The sequence below is a fragment of the Enhydra lutris genome, unplaced genomic scaffold (genome assembly GCF_002288905.1).
Source record: "Enhydra lutris kenyoni isolate GAN:26980312 unplaced genomic scaffold, ASM228890v2 scaffoldscaffold13, whole genome shotgun sequence".
Lineage (NCBI taxonomy): Eukaryota > Metazoa > Chordata > Mammalia > Carnivora > Mustelidae > Enhydra > Enhydra lutris.
In genome coordinates this window covers 41332532-41354482 of record NW_019154097.1, presented here as the reverse complement: position 1 = coordinate 41354482, position 21951 = coordinate 41332532, and the positions used below count along the sequence as shown (strand labels likewise).

The 21951-nt window shown below is 50.9% G+C and overlaps 1 protein-coding gene across 3 annotated transcripts; it reads right to left on the bottom strand.

Annotated features, from left to right (window-relative positions):
* Positions 1 to 695: 695 nt before the first annotated feature.
* Positions 696 to 21250, bottom strand: LOC111145702 (transmembrane protein 248). Of its 3 annotated transcripts, XM_022500828.1 has the most exons (8): positions 20390 to 20435; positions 20120 to 20298; positions 12181 to 12357; positions 8726 to 9011; positions 7132 to 7282; positions 5478 to 5661; positions 3970 to 4113; positions 696 to 3397 (listed from the first exon to the last, which is right to left on the bottom strand). In XM_022500828.1, exons 3-8 carry the CDS (start codon positions 12346 to 12348, stop codon positions 3377 to 3379), a joined length of 954 nt encoding a protein of 317 aa, XP_022356536.1. In that variant the 5' UTR covers positions 12349 to 12357; positions 20120 to 20298; positions 20390 to 20435; the 3' UTR covers positions 696 to 3376. The 3 variants fall into 3 exon arrangements, with proteins under 3 accessions (XP_022356536.1, XP_022356535.1, XP_022356537.1); XM_022500827.1 differs by lacking the exons at positions 20120 to 20298; positions 20390 to 20435 and adding an exon at positions 21149 to 21250; XM_022500829.1 differs by lacking the exon at positions 20120 to 20298 and having other exon boundaries at positions 20390 to 20443.
* Between the last annotated feature and the right edge of the window lie 701 nt (positions 21251 to 21951).

The window sequence follows — 21951 nt, the reverse complement described above, 5'->3', positions numbered from 1 at the left end:
CTCGTGCATGCTGCGCTGAACCAGCAGAGCACACGGACCGCTGGGGACAAGGAGGGAGCAGAGGGCGGCAGCGCCTGACCCGGGACAGAGAAGGCTGGAAAGGGGAGGGAGGTGGAAACAAATGGGCCTGGGGAGGTGTCCTGTCCCTCGGCGTCTAGAAGCTGACCCCTACGACCCTGCACCTGCTGGGGAGGGAGGAGAGACCCCAGAGCCCCTGCCCCCTGCAGGAGGGAGGAAGTCACTTGGTGACCGCGATCTCCTCCACGCATCGCTGCAGGGGCGCGGTGGCCGGTGGAGGCAGCCTGGCACACGGGGGGCTCTGCGGCAGGAGGCAGCGCGGCCGGAAGTCTGCTTCTCCTAACTCAGGCCAAGTGCACCCAAAGGGGGTCTTCAAACGCCCACACCTGCGCAAATGCTCCCTCGCGCTCTGTTCCTTCCTTTACCTACTTCTGGGCAGGATTTGGGCCACGTCCGTGAGGACCTGTCGGTCCAGTGCACGAAAGGAGGTCCCGCACTCGGGGAGACGAGCCGGGTGCTTGCTGAGGCCAGCTTAGTGGGAACCGCAGCCACCCCACATCCCGAGGATGGGTGACCCTCGGAGGGAACAGCTTGCGAGACGGCCTCAATGACTTGTCGCAGATGTTCTCGCCTTAGGAAACACCCAGCAGATGGCAGGAAACGGGAGACACGGCAAATAAATTCAGAGGATTTATTCTGTAAAGCACATATGCACATACTCCAAACACAGAAAATTAACCTGGGAGTGAACGCCGTAACAGATCAGCTACTGACCATCATGCAGAAGGTAAGCGAGACGGGTCCGTGGGCCCTCGCAGCCCCACGGTGCCTGCAGGAGGGCTGGAAACCGGGATGCGGAATCCCCACAGACCGCCAAAGAAAATGCAACCCAAACGCAGGCTCCTAGTGACGAGAAAAACTTACAAATAGAATCAAAACTGATTCAAGTCATACAGTGAAAGGACAAAAGGAGAAAGGAAAGAGATCAATATGATCTGAAACGACCACTGAGAGCTGCTGACCCTGACTGGGCCTCCGGTCCAAGACGCCTGAGAACGCCCAGGGCTCCCACGCGGGGTCACTCGCAATGGCACCTGGGCCCTGCTGGGACACTCTTCTGTTCCCGAGGTCCCCCGGGCGAGACGTGGCGGAGGACCAGGCCTCGTCTGCAAGCTCCCGGATGTGACAGGACTCCGGACGTCCCAGAGCCCACGGGAGTCTCTTCAGTGCCTAGACCTCTGCACCCAGGTCCACGGCCTCTCCGCTTGCCCGCCCTCCTTCAGACACCTGACAGACCCTGGGTTTCCGTAAGATCTTTGAGAAATTACCTGCCAGAGTGAACGCTGGATTTTCAAGTGTGTGTCCTCCCCTCGGGACAAGTCATACTGTCCAGGCATTTTTGGCACTTCCTTCCCTCACGCCTAAGAGTCCCTCCGCCCCTAGCTACAGATTCCAGCCACTCCCTGTCATTAAAACAAGGACATTCATATTAGCAACAGCTGGACTGAACACGCCAGAGAAACGGACTCTTTTCACCTTTCTCCTTTCATGGTACTCTGCCAGTTACAGATCTCTCCCTCTAACTCCACCTCACTGGGATTTCATTAATTCAGTAGCAGCTTAATCTAAAATCTGTTGGTCTTGATACTAATGTTTCTAAAGGTCAAGCCAAACGGCTCTCTCTCCATCTTGTCTCGTAAAAGTCTCACAGTCTCTACAGAGAAAACTAAATACATGGGTTAGCCACGCATCACGTAAGCAACTCAAAAAAACTGGATAGACAAGTATGATTACTGTGCTTGAGATGTACGAAAAGGAAAAAAAATGGGGGGATATTGACATATTAAGTTACTACAGTGATTACTTTAATAATCTTTGTTAAGAGCCCACAACTGTCTTCCATTGGAGAATGCCTGGGACCACATGTTTGAGGCCAATTATTTTAGACGTAGGACTGATCTGCAATTCGGAACAGACTACAGACTGACGTTGAGGGAAAGAAGTGCTGACGGTCACGTCCAAGGTTTTAATTGCCCTTCGGCTCCACACCACTGCTTGGGGGAACACAGAGGTCAGTCACGACAATGTGTTTTTAATGCAAAGAGCTATTACAAAAAACAGTAAGAATACAAGTAACAAGAAAGGACTAGGAAAAACCACGCAATTTTTTTTTTTTTTTTTTTTTACAAGATGGATTAGAAGAAAAACGAGATGAAGGGTCTAGATCATCAAAGTGCCATAGGAAAGAAAAATGCTTTTTGTTTTCCTCAGACACGGCAGATCAGAGCTGCCTTCCTTCCAGTTCCACCGGCACCACGACACGCCCCGGATCTACCAGCTGCCACTTCCTTCCGAGACATGTTCACTGCAAAGACATAGATGCAAAAAGGAGAAGGAAGAAAACCCACTCCCTCTTCAAGGAAGACAAGAAACTCCTGCACAACAATTAGGCTGATCAGCTTTCTCTTCCCAAACTGCCGTCAGCATTCCAGCAGGCAGAATAGCTAATTTCTACTCTAGAGCCATTTACTTCATTTTTAAGCTCTTTTGAGTGAGGATGCTGCTTTAACTTTTATAATCGAGGAAAGGACAAGAGAGGAGAAGACAGTGGAAGATTCTGTGCCAACTCGACTCACACAAGACCAGGTTCCTCACCGTCCGTATGGAAAATGAAACTTAGATCTTTACCATGTAGGTGATTTTTCAATAGTTAACTTCTTACTCAAGATGAAAGCACAAGTCTGTCCTAACTAGAGTATTAAAATGTGACTATTTTACTTTTCTTTTCAAAGAAAAAAAAACAAAACAAGAAACTAAGAAAGACAGGCATGTTTCCTTGCAAGCAAAACGGAGAAAAAGGGATTACTGTTGTCACCATGATTATTCAGCCACAGACACGTAAAATCCACAAAGCGGACTGGTGGCTTTGGAAATGCAGCATCACATCGAAGGTGCAGACAGTTTCGAACATTCTGTACACACGGGCTGAGACAAGGACCGACGATACCTCAACCCCGCCAGCAACGGAACGCCCGTGACCGCGGGGAAGACAGCGCGGTCTGCTGTGCTGCAGTGAGCTCCCCGTCCTCCCCGGTGGCACAGGCGCATCCCACCAAGTCCGTGGTGGGGCTGAAGGCTTTCGGCTGCACCAGTGCGAAGCACGTGCATCATCGGACCAATTTCTGAACAGATTTTTATAAATATATACAAATCAGTTACAGGCACTTGAAAGGTCTTTGGCTGGAATAACCCAACATTGCGAGATAATATATTCACAGAGTGTCCAGGCCCAGGCTGGGTTCAGCAGACAATGATTATGGTTCTCTCAGTCTCTCTCAGAGAACGGGCAGTTGTGGGATTAGGCATCGGCCAAAGCCACCTGAAAGAGAACACGGTGAGCGATCCCGCCACACAGCAGAGCCCACGTAACTCAGTCCCACCAGCGCCCTCACTGGGTTCCAGTCTCCAACCAAACACCGGGAGCTACATGGCGGGCATCTAGCAGGCAGAGGCATTACTAACTCCCTAAGAAGAAAGGATCTCACTTAGCGGGGCATGAACGGCAACCCGAAAGTCTCCGCAGCGAGCGGCCGATCCAGCGGAACCCCCCTGCCGAGACAGAGGTCGTGGTTTTGAAACTGCGGGCAGGATTCTGCGAGGTGGCTCCTCAGCTGACAGAGGCAGACGGGAAGCAGCCCTGGCAGGGTCCGCTGCCCCCACCCCCACCCGGGGCTCTGAGAACAGTTCCCGGTTCCCAGCTACGCAGTGGGTGTGCGGCTGAAAATCCACCACCACGGTCTAGGCCGAGGGCAGACCACTACAGATACACACAGGACCTAAGCTCTCTGCAGGAGACGCGCCGCCAGCCACAGAGGGAATCAGGACCACGCGGGACTTTCAGTCTGCAGAGACCCCCAGCAACGGTGCTGGGCCACACCCGCCACTGCTCACCTTCTCAGGACAGAAGTCGGGGCTGCTCTGGCGCGACTTGCTGGGTCTGCCTTTGATGACGGCGTAGCAAAACATGGTTATCACCATCACGAAGAGGAAGTAACTGGTGTGCATGAGATGCAAATTTATTAATGAGCGGTCGTCCTGAATAAAGAGAACAAGCCAGAAACATCGCACTGAGTTGCTGGAAGACGTCACTGCTAGGATTCTGGAAACGGGTTCATAAGCTCCAGACTCACCTCAACTTGAATGCTTACTGGAAGGAGGGAGGGTTCTCTTCCTCTTCTAAACTATTAAAACCAGGCCCAAGTAAAGACACTGTGGCCGCCCACTTCTTCCTAAGGCGGCCCCTGCCCGGGCTTCTGCACTCCAGCACTGCCCAGGACCCTGCCCCAGGACCCCCCGCCCCCAGGAAGCCCCAGAGACCCAGGGGCTTTAACCCTTACCCTTCTCCTCCGTCCCTTCTTCTGACAGCCCAAGCCTGTCTTCCCCAATCCTCCCTACTCTCCCAAGAAGGCCTCTCCCCACGGGCAGCTTCCTTCTGTCTTGTCCTCACTTCCCAAGTCCCTGATTCACTCCTCTCTGACCTCCCGCGCGCGGTCACCGTCACCAGGCCTGCCAGGTGCCGCACGCCAGCCCTGCTTCCACCCCCTTTTCCTTCACACACACGCACCCACACGCACACACCTCCAGGCCTCAAAACATCAGCCTGGGGCCCTTGGGCTCCAGCCCACAAACGATCATCGGTTGGGCAGACCCGTCTCCCTCACGCACTGCTGTGCAAGGCCCTACAGCCCAAACGCACGAAGTCCGAAAGCCTCGGCGAGGCACCGACGCGTCTTCCGGACCCTGGCCCCTGCCCAGAGCCCAGCCTGGCTCCGCTGCTCGGTCCCGCAGCCCCAGCCCACCAACTGCTACAGCTTGACAGAAGAAAGAGAGAAGAATCAGGCCAGAAGAAGTCTGGCTACCATATACCGACAGGAAAAAAAGTGCGGACACTTAGAAAAATCCGTGCAGTCCGTTAAAAGCGGGTTCAAGGCTGGGCAGGAGGCCGAACGAGCCCCAGCAGGCGGGTTACAGCGTCTTTCTCCTTGTTAGGTAAAACCCTACCAGCCCTCAGTATCTCGCCAAAGACTCTTCTCCTCCGATTTACTTCCACCTTCGTGAATTCCACACGATTTACCATTTGTGTTCACACCAACCCAATACTCCCGGAGTGACCGTGGGAGTGAGCAGACGGTACGCGTGTCCCTGGAACACGACGGCCACGTGACAAACGTAACCGCTGGTGACCAAAGCAGAAAATGAAGAACAGATGCGGAGCGTCCTTAACGGACGGGGTGGCAGCTCAGCCCGGGCCCCTGCTACCACCCCTAGTCTCCCGGCCCAGCTGGAAATCTAGAAGGGGACGGGCTAAGTGCACTCAAGGAGGTAGAGAGGGCCTAGGTGACTGTCCCCAGATGCAGGGAGACAGACAGATACACGGACACACAACTTCTCTCACTTACATCCGGAACAATAACTGTAAGCTTGGGATTCAAAGCGTGATAGACTTTTCCCACGGCCCCCTTGTAACACCAGAAAGGGTTGTAATCCTGAGCGTATTTTGTGTTGGCGTCTCTCGCGGTCGTGAAGATCTTGTACCAGAGCGTGGCGTTGCTGTACGTGTCGGGAACACAGTGTGGTGGCTGTCTGCGGGGTGAGAGCACAAGACAGGGCTCAGCGGCCTGAAGCCCCCGCCCAGGCCTCCCCCACGGCCCCGGCGCCGCACTGAGCATGGCGTCCCGTGTGGAGAAGAGAAAGAAGATACATTTCTTTAAGATGAAGACCTTTAGGGACGCCTGGGTGGCTCAGTGGGTTAAGCGGCTACCTTCGGCTCAGGTCATGATCCCAGCGTCCTGGGATCGAGTCCCGCATCGGGCTCCTTGTTCTGTGGGGATCCTGCTTCTCCCTCTGCCTCTGCCTGCCTCTCTGTCTGCCTGTGCTCGCTCTCTCTCTCTTTCTGACAAATAAATAAATAAAAATCTTAAAAAAAAAAAAAGATGAAGACCTTTACGCTCTTTTTAGCTCATAGGCTTTTTTTTTTTTAATTTAACAAACACCTAACGGAGTAAGAAACAGGCATCCGACATTTACAAGTCTGCTTGTTAAGATTTCTGGCTTCACAAGTCCACCAACCACGGTTCTCTTCCCTGTGATGCAGCCAAAGAGAGGCCTGGTCCTTTTAGGCCCATTTTTGTAAATTATCTAAATTCTCAGTCACAACTGAAAGTTTTATGCACAAACTTCTCCAACAGCAAGTAACATTTAACTTATCTGATCTTGTCCTACAAACCTCCGAATATCTAAAACAGACAGATCCCAGAGTAATTATTTTTTGAGAGAGAGCAAGAGAGCGCGCGTGCACGTGTGCAGGCGGCAGGCAGAGGGAGATTCTCAAGCAGACTCGATGCCCAGCGCAGAGTCCGACGTGGGGCTCCACCTCGTGACCCCGACATCATGACCTGAGCCGAAATCACGTCAGATGTCAACTGACTGAACCACCCAGGCGCCCCCCAGAGTAATTCTTCTTTAAAAAATTCATCTACATTGCAGGTTAAAAATAATTAAATAAAAAACCAGAATTCACCTTAGAATTCTCTTAAATAGGCTACATCTTACACATTTCATGTACTTACAGATCATTATCTCCATTATAAAGAGGCAAAAAAACCCCAAACCTTAAAACTTATCCACGGCGACATGGACAGCGGCTCAAAACACATGAGGCGCAAGTTTCAGCAACAGACGCTGTTTCATGGAAAGATTCATTTATGCTCTCGGTCGCGATGACTAAAGCTTCATCTTTCCGGAGGCTTCCTCATAAGTCATGCTGGTGACACACCAGCTCCTACTTACTCGGTGGGACACGCTTGCGCCGACAGGACAGGCGGCCCGGCACGGTGAACAGAGCGGATGCTTTCACTCCCTGCTCCAGCACTCACTCACTCTCAGATCCTCAATGCCAAGTTCTACCTTAGGATTCCAAACTCAACTCAGATAACCCTTCAGACGGGCCCGCCGGGACAGCCGTGTCCAGTCGTTTACCACAAGCTTCCCCAAGAACCTGCCCAAGCGCCCCAGTCCCACTCCTGGTAAACGGGGCTTCCGGAAAACACTTACACGGTGACGGGGAACACACCGGGGTTGGCTGTGAGGGTCATGCACGTGGTGAACACCACCTGCTCGCAGTGACTGTGAAGGGCACAGTCGTCCGAACTCCAAGCTGTTGGCAGGGTAAAGGTAATGTTGATCTCCTCATGGGCTTCCCTGCCTACGAAAGAGAAATTGCGGGGGCAGGGAGGGAGAGCGTTGGTAAATCAAGGTAGGAACTCATCTATGTATTATGCTCTGGGATTCCAAGGAATCCTGGAATCAAACTCACCCAGGAATCCCCTATCAGCGGGACATCTGCCTGTGCGGGACTTCAGGAACTAGAGCTTGGAGCCGGACTCCGAGGCCTGCTCACCGGGGGATCCAGAGTGTGGCAAACGGAAAGGAGCCACTGTTAGCCAGGGCCCGGAGATGCCGGGCAACAAGGGCCCCCAGTGCCCAAGGTGGAAATTTGGGGGCTGGCTGAGTTATTACCTCCGCTGTTTTAGCACCTGTACGGCACTCGTGCCATTTCCAAATCGCTTTTATATGTATCACTTCACATAAAACACACGCCATGCCACAAACATGACCAGAGAAGCGTTACTGTTCCCTTCCATATGTGAGCAGACCAAGGATCGGGCGGTCTACCAGACTTCAGGAAGGTTGGGAACTGATAAGGGATAAAGAAGCTTCAACGAAAACCAAGGTCTAGGACCATAGCAGAAGGAGACGGTCCACCCGCTCCCAGAGTCACCTTCCCTCACTCCTGTGGGAACAGCTCTCAGCCGGAAGAGCCAGCAGAGATCGGCCCGGCACTCCCAAGTTCCTCCAAGGACGGAGAGGCCCTTGGTAACAAAGAACCAAAGACTATTCTTCTAAGGTCTGGGCCTCTGTAGGAAGCCTTTCCTAGTCACTCCAGCTTCTACTACGTCCTCAGCAGTCTGTCACGACCAGAGCCCCGACTGGTCCAACAGCAGGGCTCAATGTTCTACTGATGGTTATTTTCGCTATTTTTTTAAAATTTATTTAAGAGAGAGGGAAAGGGCACAAGCAGAGGGAGGGGCAGAGGGAGAGAGAGAAGCAGACTCCCTGTTGAGAGGGGAGCCTGGCACTTAGTATAGCATCTCCTTTGTGCCAGGAACTATTAAGTGTTTGATAAATATTAACTCATGTTATATTGTCTCTTCCGTGATCCTAAAATTCCAACAGACAAGACCAGGTCTTGGGCTTTTTCTTGTTCTTCCCAGCAGCTCGCACAGTGCTGAGCTAATGTGGGTGCGCATTTGAAAATTCGTAGACTAGTAACAATATTTGTAGTACGTACTGAAAACTCTACGATGAAAAACCTGAATAAAAATTTTGTGTTTGTAAAAATTAAAACTGGAGCTCGGCCTTAAAGTCTCCTCTCAGTCGCTGTGTTGAGAGCCTACTGTACACCAAGCACTTTAGGTGAAGACGTAGCACAAACAGCTCCTTCTTGATTTCATTTAGCTCAAAGTCAAGAAAAGAGGACACCTGTAAAAACAATAATCTGACGAGTAAAAACCATATACCATTGATACTCTGTCTTGGAAGCTGCTGCCTCAGAAAATCTGAACGGAAAAGGGTGACACTCACATACCTGAAAGTCCAATCTGATGGCCCAGAATGGTGGAGCACAGATGGGTGACATTGCGGGAGTACCCTCCGAAGGGCTTCAGCGGGTCCAAGGTCAGTGTGATGGCCACTGAGATGTTCAGTGGGCCCGCGTCCTCCAGGGCCTGTGGGGACTGGGTGGACGCTCTGGCCTGCCCGCTGGCCGCTGTGCTCTCTGGGGTTGTGGTGTCGTTTGTGAGGTGCTTCAGTGTTTCGTTCTCGGATACACACAAGTCCAGATCGTTGAACCGCAGCAGAAACGTATTCCAGTCCTGCGGTGGGAGAAAACAGAGGTGTAAGGAAAGCGAGTAAGAGCTGTCTGAAAGCGCTGCCCCTGGCACCCTACAGCCAGGACCCCTGGGTGGGGTCAACAGAGCCACAGAGCTAAGCACTGAAAATAACGGTGACAACACAGCCGTCAGCCTCTGGCACTGGGTAACGGTGCTGGTTTTCCAAACCACTCTCACATTCACAATCTAAAATACGAACTCTTCACTGGCATGAGATATTAAATAAACTAGGAGATTAAACCAGCTTATTCAAGAAAATGTGTAAAAAAATAGCACATTATACTTAGAGAAAATGATCTAGCTTGAGAACAAAACTTGAAAAGAAAGCTTGAATGAAAGTAGTAAAACATGAAAAGCATTAATCCAAATTCACTTAGCAGATGTGGTTAGTTACTTGTTTATTCTAAGACTTTACTTTTAAGTAATCTCTACACCCAACGTGCAGTTCAGACTCACAGACCCGAGATCGAGTCACCCACTCCCCTGACAGAACCAGCCCGGTGCCCCGTGATTAGTTGTTTATTTTTCACATGAGGACGCCTGGGGGAGCCTGGCTGGCTCAGTCAGAAAAGATGCGACTCCTGGTCTCGGTCAGGGTCGTGAGTCTGAGGTCCACATTGGGTGCAAAGGTTACTTAAATAAAGAAAACTAAAAAAATAAATAAATAAAGCTGCCTTAAAATAATTCCTGGAAAGGTCAGTTCACCACAGTCGATACCAACACCAGTGTGGCCCCCCTGTCATGGCCTTTGAATCATGACCACCTTAAAGCAGAACTTAAAAAAGGAGGAGAAAAGATGTTTTCTGGCGTCTCTTCACTTCTGTATTGGCGGTTTGAATCATAAGCAGTTTTAAATACATACACAGCTGCTTATGTCATGGTTCAACCGAAACCAACAATAATAAAGTACTCACCGGGTTCTATTTTAATTTAATTTTCACAAAAAAGCAAAGATGAACTCGGGCTGGAAGGGCAGAACACATTAGCCCCAGCTGTGACGCTGACTTCCTTCAGGCAACGTTAGTCTACAAGAAGCTGTCCGATGTGAGGACTAACCGAGTTACACTTCGGTCACTCTAACACTAGCCTTGCCTGAAAGTGCCGCGCCACGCCCTGCGCCACGCCCTGCACGAGGAACAGGGGAAGGGAAGGGAGGGGAGGGGAGGGGAGGGGAGGGAGGGGAGGGGGAGGGCGTCGGGGCTGCAATCCTGGAGACGCCGGCAAGTCCAGCTTTAGAGAACCCGGTCCATCAGTCCGCAGCAGCCGGTGCATCAAACTACACTCCCCCCAAACCTACGGAGTCGACCGACCACTCAAAAACATTGGGGCTGAACATTCTAGTACATTCCTTCATATTCCAGACATGAGGGAACTGAGGCCGAGGGCAGCTTTATGGACTCTCTAATTCCATAGTTGACGGCAGAAGCAGGATTAAGTTCTTTGATTCATAGCCCCGAACTTTTCCCATATTCCTAAGATCCTCATTTGAAAATAAAATCACGGGGCATCTGGGTGGCTCAATGGGTTAAGCCTCTGCCTTCGGCTCAGGTCATAATCTCAGGGTCCTGGGATTGAGCCCCGCATTGGGCTCTCTGCTCGGCGGAGAGCCTGCTTCCCCCCACCCCCTCTCTGCCTGCCTCTCTGCCTACTTGCGATCTCTGTCAAATAAATAAATAAAATCTTAAAAAAAAAAAAAAAAGGAAAGAAAGAAAATCACGAAGTCGATCATGACCACAGTTCTGCACCAGCTTGGCACTGCCTTCCTGCAGACCTCGAGTCCATTCTGAACACACAGCCAAAGCCAGTGTCAGGCACCATTCCGATTACTAAGGACTAACCATCCAGGCTGCCTTAACCACTTGTGCCGGCCAAGTGCTCAACGTGGCGTTGGGCTCTGAGGGAAAGCAATGCCAGGATGCCGCAGATCCCCGGTTGTGACTAGAATATTCGTTTTCAGCCCTCATGTGGGCACAGGCTATCTGCATGACCTTCAAAGACTCAGGCAGAGTCAGGGCAGAGGGAGAGCTGAGCCAGCCTGTACACTTCTTGGTTAGAAACGGTTTGAAAGGGTTTCATGGCAGAAATAGCTAACACTTGTCACTTAAATTGTGTGAAAAAGTTCACTTGTGAAGGGGACCTCTCCTGCCAAGGTATTCTCGGATCTAGAGCACAGAGCACAGAGCAAGCCAAGCCCCCCATTACACCGAGGAAGAACCCTCCTCTCCTGCACAGGGCGCACACAGGCAGCACAGCGCGATCCCAATCCCCGCCCCCGATCCCGCTCCCACCAAGGCACGCACCCCAGAAGAAAAAGGTTAAGAGAAGGCACCCCAGGAGTCTACTAAGTCAGGAACTCATTTGTCCTAAAAGAAACCTGCAACCACCAGTAATTTACCATACCTTTAATTCAGCATAATTCCTAACGCGTCAAATACATTTTGTAATAGGTACATTATCATGCAGCTCCATTAAATAAGAACTGTTAACTCTGTGTTGTTTTCTTTGAATATGCAAAAATACATCTTTTAAAATCCGTATTATGAGAGTTCAAACTATTACCTGCCTAGATGAAGGTTCAAAGGGCAACACCCTAATAATTTATTTAAACTGACCACAATGTAAAATCTAGAAGGCCAGTTTGTAGAAAACGGAAGCTCTGCTTAATAAAAACAAATATATTTGGAAATAAGATCCAGCTTTCTAGTTCTTCAGTGTCCCTTCTCAGGCAACGGAAAAGCGCTCAGTACAGCTACTAAAACTCTGTGATGACATACGGCTTCAAAAGAACAAATGTTTACAGTTTTTAAAAATAGCAATTAGCTAATTCAAAACTTTAATAATAAATTTGTGATGATTTATTAAGTTAATAGTAGCAAGCATGCTAGTCCTCTACGTCCTTGACACACTCTACACTATACTTCCAAAACGCACGTGTCCCTGCTGAAGCAGTCTAACTGAAACTGGTACCATTACTTAAATCAACGGCTGACTAGACACAGTCACAGTGAGCCACAGGGAGACGAAGACGGATGCTGGGAAAAACGCTGCTTTCTCACTGCGTTCGAAGGAAAGGTGTGTGGAGAGCCCAAGGCTGTTCCCTTACTGTGTAGGGTCTGGCCAGCCCGAGAGGAGGACTTGGAACATACGATACCTCCGCCATTTCCGGTGACTTAATCTCCTTGATTTTGAAGAAATAGCCCAAGGTCAGGAAAGCTATTGCCATGGCGCTGACGCTGATCATGAAGACCACGAGGGGCGGCCGACTGCTGATGTACAGCTTCAGGTTCTCCAGGGGGTTGATGCTGAACATTATTCTCATCAGCTCCACCTGAAAGGGACGAATCATTAGACTCATGGACCGTCTCGCCCAAAGAAACCCTATGATCCCCACTGCTGTTTCCTTCCCTGGTGCTGGGCGCGTGAGGAGGTCACTCACTACGGAACTTGAGAAATGTCGGATCACAAAGCTACTGCAAAGACTAGAAGGAAAAACACTAAAGTGACTGTCACTATGTCACAGTGGTAAGACCTTAAAAGCTACGCATTTCTCTCCTTCCGTCTGAATCTTCCAATTATTCCATGATGAACACCTGCTGTTCCCATAAGGCCCCTGACAACAGCACCAGCCGTTTTCACTTAGATAACGCTGAAGGAGGTCCCTAACACGACACAAACACAGGCCAACACGCACAGAAAGCAAGGGAGGATGTGCTCATTCCCTACCACTGGAAGGTTCAACATTCTGCCCTGTCCCCTGCCATCCTCACGCCCATCCCAGCAACTGGCACGGAGAGACGCGTAATAAATGTTTAACTGAACCACTTCCCTGCTTAACGCCCGCCCTGAGGCTTCCCGCAGGGCCTGGGAGAAGATGAGGGACCCACATGGCGCACAGGTTCCACGTTCCAGAAGCCCTACCAACCTCAGTGACCGTAGGATCGGCAACTTCCGTCCTCCCTCACTGGGCTCTGGCACTGGCCTTCCGATCTCCTAGGACCAGCTTGTCACTTTGTGCAAGGAAGTCAGCCGGGACTGACCTGGGGACCCCACTGGCCCTGCAGATCAGTTTGCGGATCAGCCTTCCTAACAATACCGGCTTCCAGTCCGCGAACCTTCCCACTCACTTCGGTTTTCTCTAATAAACAACTTTCGTAGCTTCCAAAGTACACCTCTACACTTCTTTTGCCAAATGTATTCCTAAGTATTTTATTCGTCTTAGAAATTCTGAATTTCCTATAGGAAGCCATTTCCCCCCAAATCTCCACATGCTTACTCTTCTTAAAGAGCAGGTTTCCACTCAGCGGTCAGCCAGCCCCTCAGAGAGGCCTTCCCTGGCCACCTGAGCCCCCGCCTCTTTCAGACCCTTCAGTACCGGTCCAGAGGACAATTAATTCTCTACTGGTTTGCTGTCTCTCCCTGCTGGTCTCTGAGCTCCGTGATGGCAGAAATCTTGCCAATTTATTTTTTTTAACATCTGTATGTTTTAACAGAGATTGCCATATCACTTTTTTTTAAAGATTTTATGTATTTATTTGACAGACAGATCACAAGTAGGCAGAGGAGCAGGCAGAGAGAGGGAGGAGGAAGCAGGCTCCCCGCCGAGCAGAGAGCCCGACGCGAGGCTCGATCCCAGGACCCCAGGACCCCGGGACCATGACCCAAGCCGAAGGCAGAGGCCCAACCCACTGAGCCCCCAGGCGCCCCCAATCTTGCCAGTCTTATCCATTGCTCTAGCCCCTGGTCCCTGGCCCCGAGAACGGGAGCCGGCGCACAACAAGCAATTCTACGCACGGACAGACGACACTAAGAAAAGCAACTAAAAAAAAAAATCTGCAACAGCTTTTAATTTTGAGAGCAAAACCTGCATCAACTCACCCTGAGAAGGAACAGCGACCACTGGGGGCAGTAAGCCAGGCGGCGGCCTCCCTCATCCTCACCAAGAGTCCTTTGAGATGTAAAATAACATCCTTTGCGCTCCTCCCAGAGCCACATCCCCCGTGTTCCGTGTACTTTTACCACACACACACACACACACACACACACACACACACACACACACAATTACTGGCACTGCACATGGAAACTTGTGGAACACGATACACTGACTATATTCTGTCGCTAGACTCATTTACAAGGTTGGAGCTTTATCTCTGCGGATCGCGTCTGCCAGATGCACCGGCTACACCGTGTGCAAGTGCGGCTGAGCCCTGCGGTCCTCCCAGTTTCCCACACCAGGCCCTGCAGCTCGCACAAGAGGGGCCCTGGGCCACAGGGCAGGCCCCTCGGCCACGGGACCGGGTCACGCCACACAGCTCTCCAAGGAGGTCCTACCGGCAAGAGAAGGGCTCAGGCTAGTCCCCGGCCTTAGGAGCAAGCTTACTGACTGGGACCAACAAGATCGCGCGAAATGCTACCTCGTTATTTTTTTTTTAATTTTTATCTTTGTGAGAGAGCACGCGCGTGAGCGTGAGCAGGAGGGGGGCAGAGGGAGAAGCAGACTCAGCTGAGCAAGGAGCCCAGGGCAGGACCCTGGTATTGTGACCTGAGCGGAAGGCAGAGGCTTCAGGACTGAGCCCCCAGGCGCCCTCCTCACTATTTAAATTGCATCTCCCTCAAACTGACCGTTTCCACTGCTTTCTCAGCCATTCAGGCTCTTCCTAGGGAAACTGCCTCAGTCTTTCGGCTACTTACCAGCCTTTCGTCCATTTCTCATTAACGCTCAGGAGTTTTTATATTCTGGAGCCTAAGCCTTTTCCAGTTTTTTACGTTACACATAACGTAATGTACACATACGTTATGTATATGTTACATATATACGTATTATACATATGTATACATTATACTTGACGACTTCTGTGGACTTTCTTTAATACCGTTTATGGTACCTTTTACCATATGAAAGGTTCTTGTATATTTTCAACAACTCTCTTGATATATAATTTACATATAATTCACCCATTTAACATGTACAAATCAACTCACAAAACTGGGCGACCTTCACTATAATCAATTTCCAAACATGTTCATCGTCTCATAAAGAAACCCCCCACGCTTTAGGAGTAACCCCCATCCCCTCCGGCCCTAAGACCACCACTAACACAGCTTGTCTCTACAGATCTGCCCATTCCAAACACTGCACAGGAATGGACCTGCAGTATGTGGCCTTTGGTGACTGTCTGCCCTCCCCCAGCACGGTGTTTCCGGGTTGGTCCGTGATGTCCCATGTATCAGTACTTCCTCCCTTTTGGTTGCCAAAAATATTCCACTGTATGAAATACTTTATTCATGTATTTTCCATATCTACGCGTCAGCTGACAGACACTGTTTCTACCTTTCATCCACTATAAGTCAAGCTGCTACGAACATGCATGTGTCATTTATTGTATGGACACAGGTGTCCACTTCTCCCGGCTTAATCTTGATTTCAGCTCAGACCATGATCTCAGGGTTGTGAGGTCGAGCCTCACATTGTAGGGCTCCATGCTGGCCATAGAGCCTGCTTGGGATTCACGTCCTTTCTGCTACTTTCCCGTCTCATTCTCACGCGTGCTCTCTAAAAAGAAAATAAATAAATAAATAATAATAAAGCTTTTACTTTTTAGTAAATACAGTTGGCCTCCTCTGGAACTTTCTCTAATTAAATTAGCCAAGTGGATGTTGTTTGTTAATTTTTAGGTATTTATGCTGATATTTATCTAAGTGTTTACATTCTGGTGTGACATGGTTTTAATGACTTAGTTTTCTCTAAGAGCTTATTTTAGATTTTTTTATTTTTCTAGATGTTTCATAATTGTAGTTTCAGCTGTTTAAGTTTATATATGATTCAGATTTTGTTCTTGTTCTTAATATACTTTATAAGCATATAGAAGAGGCTTCCAACTTTAAATTTACCGAATTCTAAGTTATTATTGATGTTTTTGTTTCTGAATCTTATGACTCTTAACCTAAGTAATGCCATTTCTAGATTTTTATTTTTTTTAAAATACTCAAGGTTGTTTTTTTTTTAAGATTTTATTTATTTATTTGACAGACAGAGATTACAAGTAGGCAGAGAGGCAGGCAGAGAGAGAGGAAGAAGCAGGCTCCCCTCGAGCACCCAGCTACCATCCTCACTCTGCTCGGAGAGCGGCTGCAGCTCAGCCTCCACCCGAAGCTCACGGCTGGGCCTCTGCGCAAGGCAGACACACTCATTCCCAGCTTCCCGTCAAATTTCCGTACGGATCTCCCACCCCAGCTCTAAACAGCCACCCACCGAAGCCCTCTACTGAGCTAACCCACGGGTACCGGGAGCCGACCGGGTCCAACCTCATCCGCTTTCGCCAAATCAGCTCCTCCTCCCAGACAGACACAGCCATCCCCCCAGTGACCACTGCCAGCCGTTCCTGAGTCTCTCCCTCCCACAGTCACCGTCTAGCAGTTCCCACCTTGTAACCTCGCTCACGAGCAGCTGCTCCCCCTCCCCAGACACCGCCTCCTTTAGCCAAACGCAAAGCCGCATGTACCTGCTCGTGTTGCCTCTCCTTTCCATGGTATCTGTGCACTGCCCACCCCTGACAGGCACCGCCTGACTCAGAGCAGGTGCTTAACGTAATATCGAACACCACTGCCCACTTTTCACATGAGTGGCACACGGTTCCAGGAGTCCTGCACATACTGTGTACGTGCCCTACAACATCTGTATTGCACAGAAGAGGAAATTAAGGCCTAAGTCAGTCAGCTACTTACCCAAGGTCATATAGTAGGAAATGAACCAAGACTCAAATCCAGTCCACCCCCAGAGCCAGCGCATTAACCAGTAAGCACAGTGCGGCCTCCCAGTAAATGTTAAGGATGTGGATAAAGAGTCAAGTCAACCCCCATCAAATGAGGTAAAAACCGAGGGTACACATAAAACTTTGCAGTTAAGACATCAGTAGCGATACAAGCGAGAGCCCTCTCATTAAGGGGACATGAGGAAGCAGAAACCAGACGAGCAAGGGTTAAGGAGAGAGTATCCTGTCTAACAGCGACTACCTACAGCATGCCCTGTGCCAGACACCACGCCAAGTGCTCTACTCACGTTGTACTTCTTAATCCTACAACAATGCTAGGTAGATCCTACTATCCTGATTTTACAGAAGGGGAAACTGAGTCAAAAGCGGTTAAGTAATTTGTGCAAGGTAATAAGTGGCAGAAACACTCTGACTTAATTCATCCAAGCCCAAAAGCTGTGTCATCAATCACAATACCAGGATTGATAAGTAGGCTTCAAGTCCAATGTCAAGTTGAAAAGAAACAAAATTTTTTACAAGCCACGGATATATAAAATGTTTTTAGTCATGGAATTCAAAAAGCACAAAACCGACATTTTTGAAGTTTAAAATGGTGAACTTACTTTCCATCTCTAGAAACAAGGCAATTCATGTCTCAAAATGCTCATCCATTAGAGTACAAAGCAAAGATGAGTAGAATTTTGTCAATGGTTTGTTTCTCAAGCTAATATAATTCAGTGTAGAAAAAACTTTCACCATAACTCAAAAGCTTAAATGATCAAAAGAGAAATTACAACAGAAAGCATAAAGTTTTAGTTGCTAAATGTGCACTTTAGGCAACACCAGTACTCAAAGACAAAAAGGAAAGGAACAACACAGGCTGATATAATTACGTTTGTAAGCAGACTTACTTTCAAAATTCAGACTCAGGCTGTACTTGTACTCACTTATAGTTAATGAATGCCTGGCTCCATCTTCAAAGTCATAATGTAAAATCACTGTAACCTCCAATATGCCCCTCTCCCTTTTTTAAAAAATTAATTCACCATAGTTCCAGAACAGAAAATAATTTATCTTTGTTCTTTAATATTTTTAAACTGCTGACCATCTTAAAAACTGAATTAAAAGTATCCCCACATAAAAGTTTAATGACTTGGGAGTTTAATTAACAGATATTAAAAAAATAAATCATGAGTGATGACAAGATTAAATGACCACTAAACGTTCAATGCGAAATTATATTGTAACATCCAAATTCAGTGTAACAAGCGGGAGATACCATGAAAACAGCACTTTTAACCAACGAGCATAAAAGACCAACTGGCAAACGACCGTACTTTGCAGAGTGTCATCGCCAAAGGCTTCTGTAGTCCCCAGGACTGCACTGAGATCTGTAATTATACACAAACTACAAACCTCGGGTCAAATTTATTCAATTTGTACCAGGGAAAGATAATTTAAAGATTTCCGTATTTATTAAAAATGGAAAATCAATTTGCTAAAAACTCTCTTTCCTCCATTTCCTTTATCACTATGATACTGTGCTCGGTTTATTTTTTTCAAGTTTATTTAAATTCCAGTTAGTTAACAGATAGTAAGTGGTTTTAGGTGTACAATTTAGTGATTCAACACTCACATACATCGCCCAGCGCTCATCGAAAACAGCGCGCTCCTCAATCCCTACCACCTTTTTCACCCGTGCCCTCGCTCATGTCCCCCCTGGTACCCATCAGTTTGTTCCCCATAATTAAGAATCTGTTCGTTGGTTTGCCTCTCTTTTTTCCCCCATGATCACCTGTTTTGTCTCTTAAATTCCACATATCCTTTTTTATATTAATTGTAGTGTCACAGTAAGATACTTTTTAAAAAACCCTCTTACATGGCAACAGAAGTCTGCGGCACATTACTGACAAAAAAAAATCACGCAGATTGTCTGTCCCTGGACTAATGTCGTGCTGTGGCCCGTTAAAACCACTTTCTCAGATGCTCATCTGTAGCGAGGAAGCAGAGCAGTGGGTAGAAAGGGAAGAGTCGTCTAAAAGAAGCATTAAAAAGTCAAGAGAGCGCAGTCCTGAGCAACGCTCAAAGAAAGGAGAAGGCTGAAGTCAGTGAGGTCCCGAGACTGGTTACAGTGATGGAAGCAATTACAGGGCGTCCTCCTTGAAGGATACTGGGTCAGAGAAACCGCACGTCTGGGAAGTGAACCGATGTCAGTGAAAAAGCTCGGGAAAAGCGCCGTCCATCACCCGGCTGTAGCCAGAGCGGCGGAGACCACACCAGAGCTGTGTTCTCACAAACTAAACGCAGGCGCGGAACCATCGTGCAGTCACCAAATCTAATTTCCTGATTGCTAATACCAGACGGAGATCACCACCAGCATCTTTTTCATTGTCCTTAAAATAAGTCACGCACCGCTTTGTGTCACTGGCGGCATAAAAGAACAAAAGAAACCCACCACATGAAAACAAGTCTTTAGAACCCAGAAACCTACCAGAAGCCAGACTGCGTAGCCTCGGCTTTTTTGTCTTAGAAAAGCATTTAACTGGAGCACCTGGGTGGCTGAGTCAGTTAAGTGTCCAACTCTTGATTTAAACTCAGGTCATGATCTCAGGGTCCTGGGATGGTGCCTGGAGTTGGGCCCCACGCTCAGCGGGGAGTCTGCATGAGGATCCTCTCCCTCTCCCCCTCCCAAATAAATAAATCCTAAAGAAGCAGAAGCAGAAGAGAAGAATTTAACTCTTTTTAAAAAAAAGATTTTATTATTTACTTGAGAGAGAGAGAGCAAGAGAAGAGGGAGAGTCAGAGGGAGAAGCAGACTCCCTGCCAAGCAGGGAGCCCGATGCAGGACTCCATCCTGGGACTCCAGGATCATGACCTGAGCTGAAGGTACTCGCTTAACCGAGGGAGCACCAGGCACCCGAGAAGCATTTAACCCTTAACGGACTTCCGAGGCCAATGACTGCAGGACCCCACTGTCCAGCTACCTAGTCTGGGTGCTGTTCTATTAACTGGCCCTTGCTTCTCCATTTCACGGGTTAATTCTGAAAGACCCAAATGCTCCAGACCCCCTGAGGTCCACCTTAAAAGCCACTTCCTTTATGACACTTGAGCATAACAAAGCCATAGGGCAACTGTAGCCTGCCACTTAACTGCTCTCTCGAAGCACGTTCCCTGCGGGCAGAACTATTTGCAGGTCTGGTCTCTCTTCCCTGCAGCTGCGGCAGCTGCGGCCCAAACAGAGGGTGTTCCCTCAGCATTTGGGGATCTCAGAACCCTGGCGTGGGTGGCGGCCCCCACTTCCAGTCCCCCTCAACGAGGCCACAGCCATTCTTCCCACACCTCTACTGGGAAGTCCACACAACGCGTCCTTGTGCAAGAGAAAGCAGGCTTGGGGTCACGAAGTGCATCTCCGCGGCACAACAGGTCAATTTCCTTTTCTTACACGGGGGAAGCGCGAAGGTGTTCAAGCAGCTGCACACAGCTCGCAAGTGCTCAGGCCCCGAGGGAACCGGAGAACTCTGGGGACAAACCGATGTATGAAACATTCGTCACCCAATCATCCAAGTCCGGCGCTGGGACTCCCTCCCACCTGCTCCCACCGCGACTCACCTTCGAGGCAGGAGCACAGCAGCTCGGGAGGAGCCGCAGTCTTTCCGCTGCGGAGCGGGCTGCGAGGAAGCCCCCACCCGTCACCGAGGGCTCCGCCTGCCGGGACAACTCCGGCGCAGGCCCCGGGCCCCGAACGGAGCCCCTCACCAGCTGTCACCGGCTCTGGTGCTCACAGATTCGAAGCGGCCCAGCAGGCTCGGGGTTACCGCTCACGGCGCTTACCCGGAGAAACGAAACTACGCGCCTCCAGGTCACCCCGCGGCCGCCCCTGAGTTCATCAAAGTGCGCGTGAAGCCGGTCACCCGCCGCCCCGGGGCAGCCACCGAGCCCTCGACGCGCAGTGCCAGCGCTCCGTTTCCGCACACCCGCGTCCCCTCCCGTCTTCTCTCGCGGACGCTAATCCGCGGAGGGAGCGGGGACGCCGGCACGACCCCGTCAAACACGGCCACCACCAAACGCGCCCGCGCCGAGTCCAAACTGCCCAGGCCTCGGGTGCGTGCGGGGAGGTCCCGCCCTCTCGACGGAGGCGGGCACCCCTGCTCCGGGTGCGGGTGGCCAGCCGGCGGCGGGGATCAGGCCCAGGCCGGCGGCGCAGGCCAAACCCTGCCCGGGCGGAGCGACCCCCACCGCGACCTGGGCGGCGGCTGCGGCCCCGAGAGGCTGCGGGGACACCCGGCCAGCAGGTCCGCTTCCAAGCAGCGCGGTCCCCACTCGGCCCCGCGCTCGGTCCCGGCGACCCCGACCCCGGCCCCCGCTCACCCCGCCCCGGTGGGCAGAGGCGCGCCCCGGACCCAGCCGGGCCAGCTGGTCGGCGGACGCCCGCGGCCGCTCAGAGCTCACTCGCGGCGGCGCGCGGCGGGCCCGGGGCCGCTCGGCACCATCCTCCCCGCCGCGCCGGGGGCGGCGTCGGGCTCCGCGGGGCCCAAGCGAGGCCCAGAGGCCAGTCCGGCTCACGCCGTGGCGACACAGACTCGTCTCCGGGTCCGGCAGCCGCGGTTTCCGGGTAGAAAAAAAACGCCACCGCCAACGCCGCCGTGACCTCCGACACCGGGCGTCCGACGGCGGCTCGGCGGGGACAAGACTCCTCCGTCGCGAGCGCCGGAGACCACGCCCCCGTCGGGTCACGTGGCGGGGGCTTGCGTGCGAACACGGGCGCTGCGTGCGTCCCGACGTGGAGCGCGCGGCGTGCCCTTCCCGCGCGTGGGTGTGAGCGCGTGTGCCCGTGTATGTCCGCGTGTGCCCGCGTGTGCCGTGTGTGCCCTGAAGGCGCGGGGCAGCGACGGTGTCATCTCCGGGGAGCCGCGGTCGCCCGCCCGCGCTGGGAGCGAGTCGTCCGGAGCCGCGGTGGACCCGGAGGGACTGCGGAGCGGCTGCCGCGTCCCCGGAGCGCGCGGAGGAGACAGGTGCCCGCGGCCAAACGGGAAACACGCTTTAGTGTGTGTTTTCAACGATTTTATGCATTTATCTGACACGCAGGTCCCAAGCAGGCAGAGGGGCAGGCGGAGGGGGAGGGGAAGCAGGCTCGCCGCCGAGCAGGGAGCCCGACGCGGGGCTCGATCCCA

Bases quoted from the DNA above. Each gene is read 5' to 3' on its own strand.
- LOC111145702 (XM_022500827.1), bottom strand. From the start codon at position 12,348: ATGAGAATAATGTTCAGCATCAACCCCCTGGAGAACCTGAAGCTGTAC. The intron at 7,283-8,725 runs GTATGTGAGTGT...TCTCTTTCGTAG, and splicing joins CCATCAGATTGGACTTTCAG to GCAGGGAAGCCCATGAGGAG. The intron at 4,114-5,477 runs GTAAGTGAGAGA...CTCTTTATTCAG, and splicing joins TTACAGTTATTGTTCCGGAT to GACGACCGCTCATTAATAAA.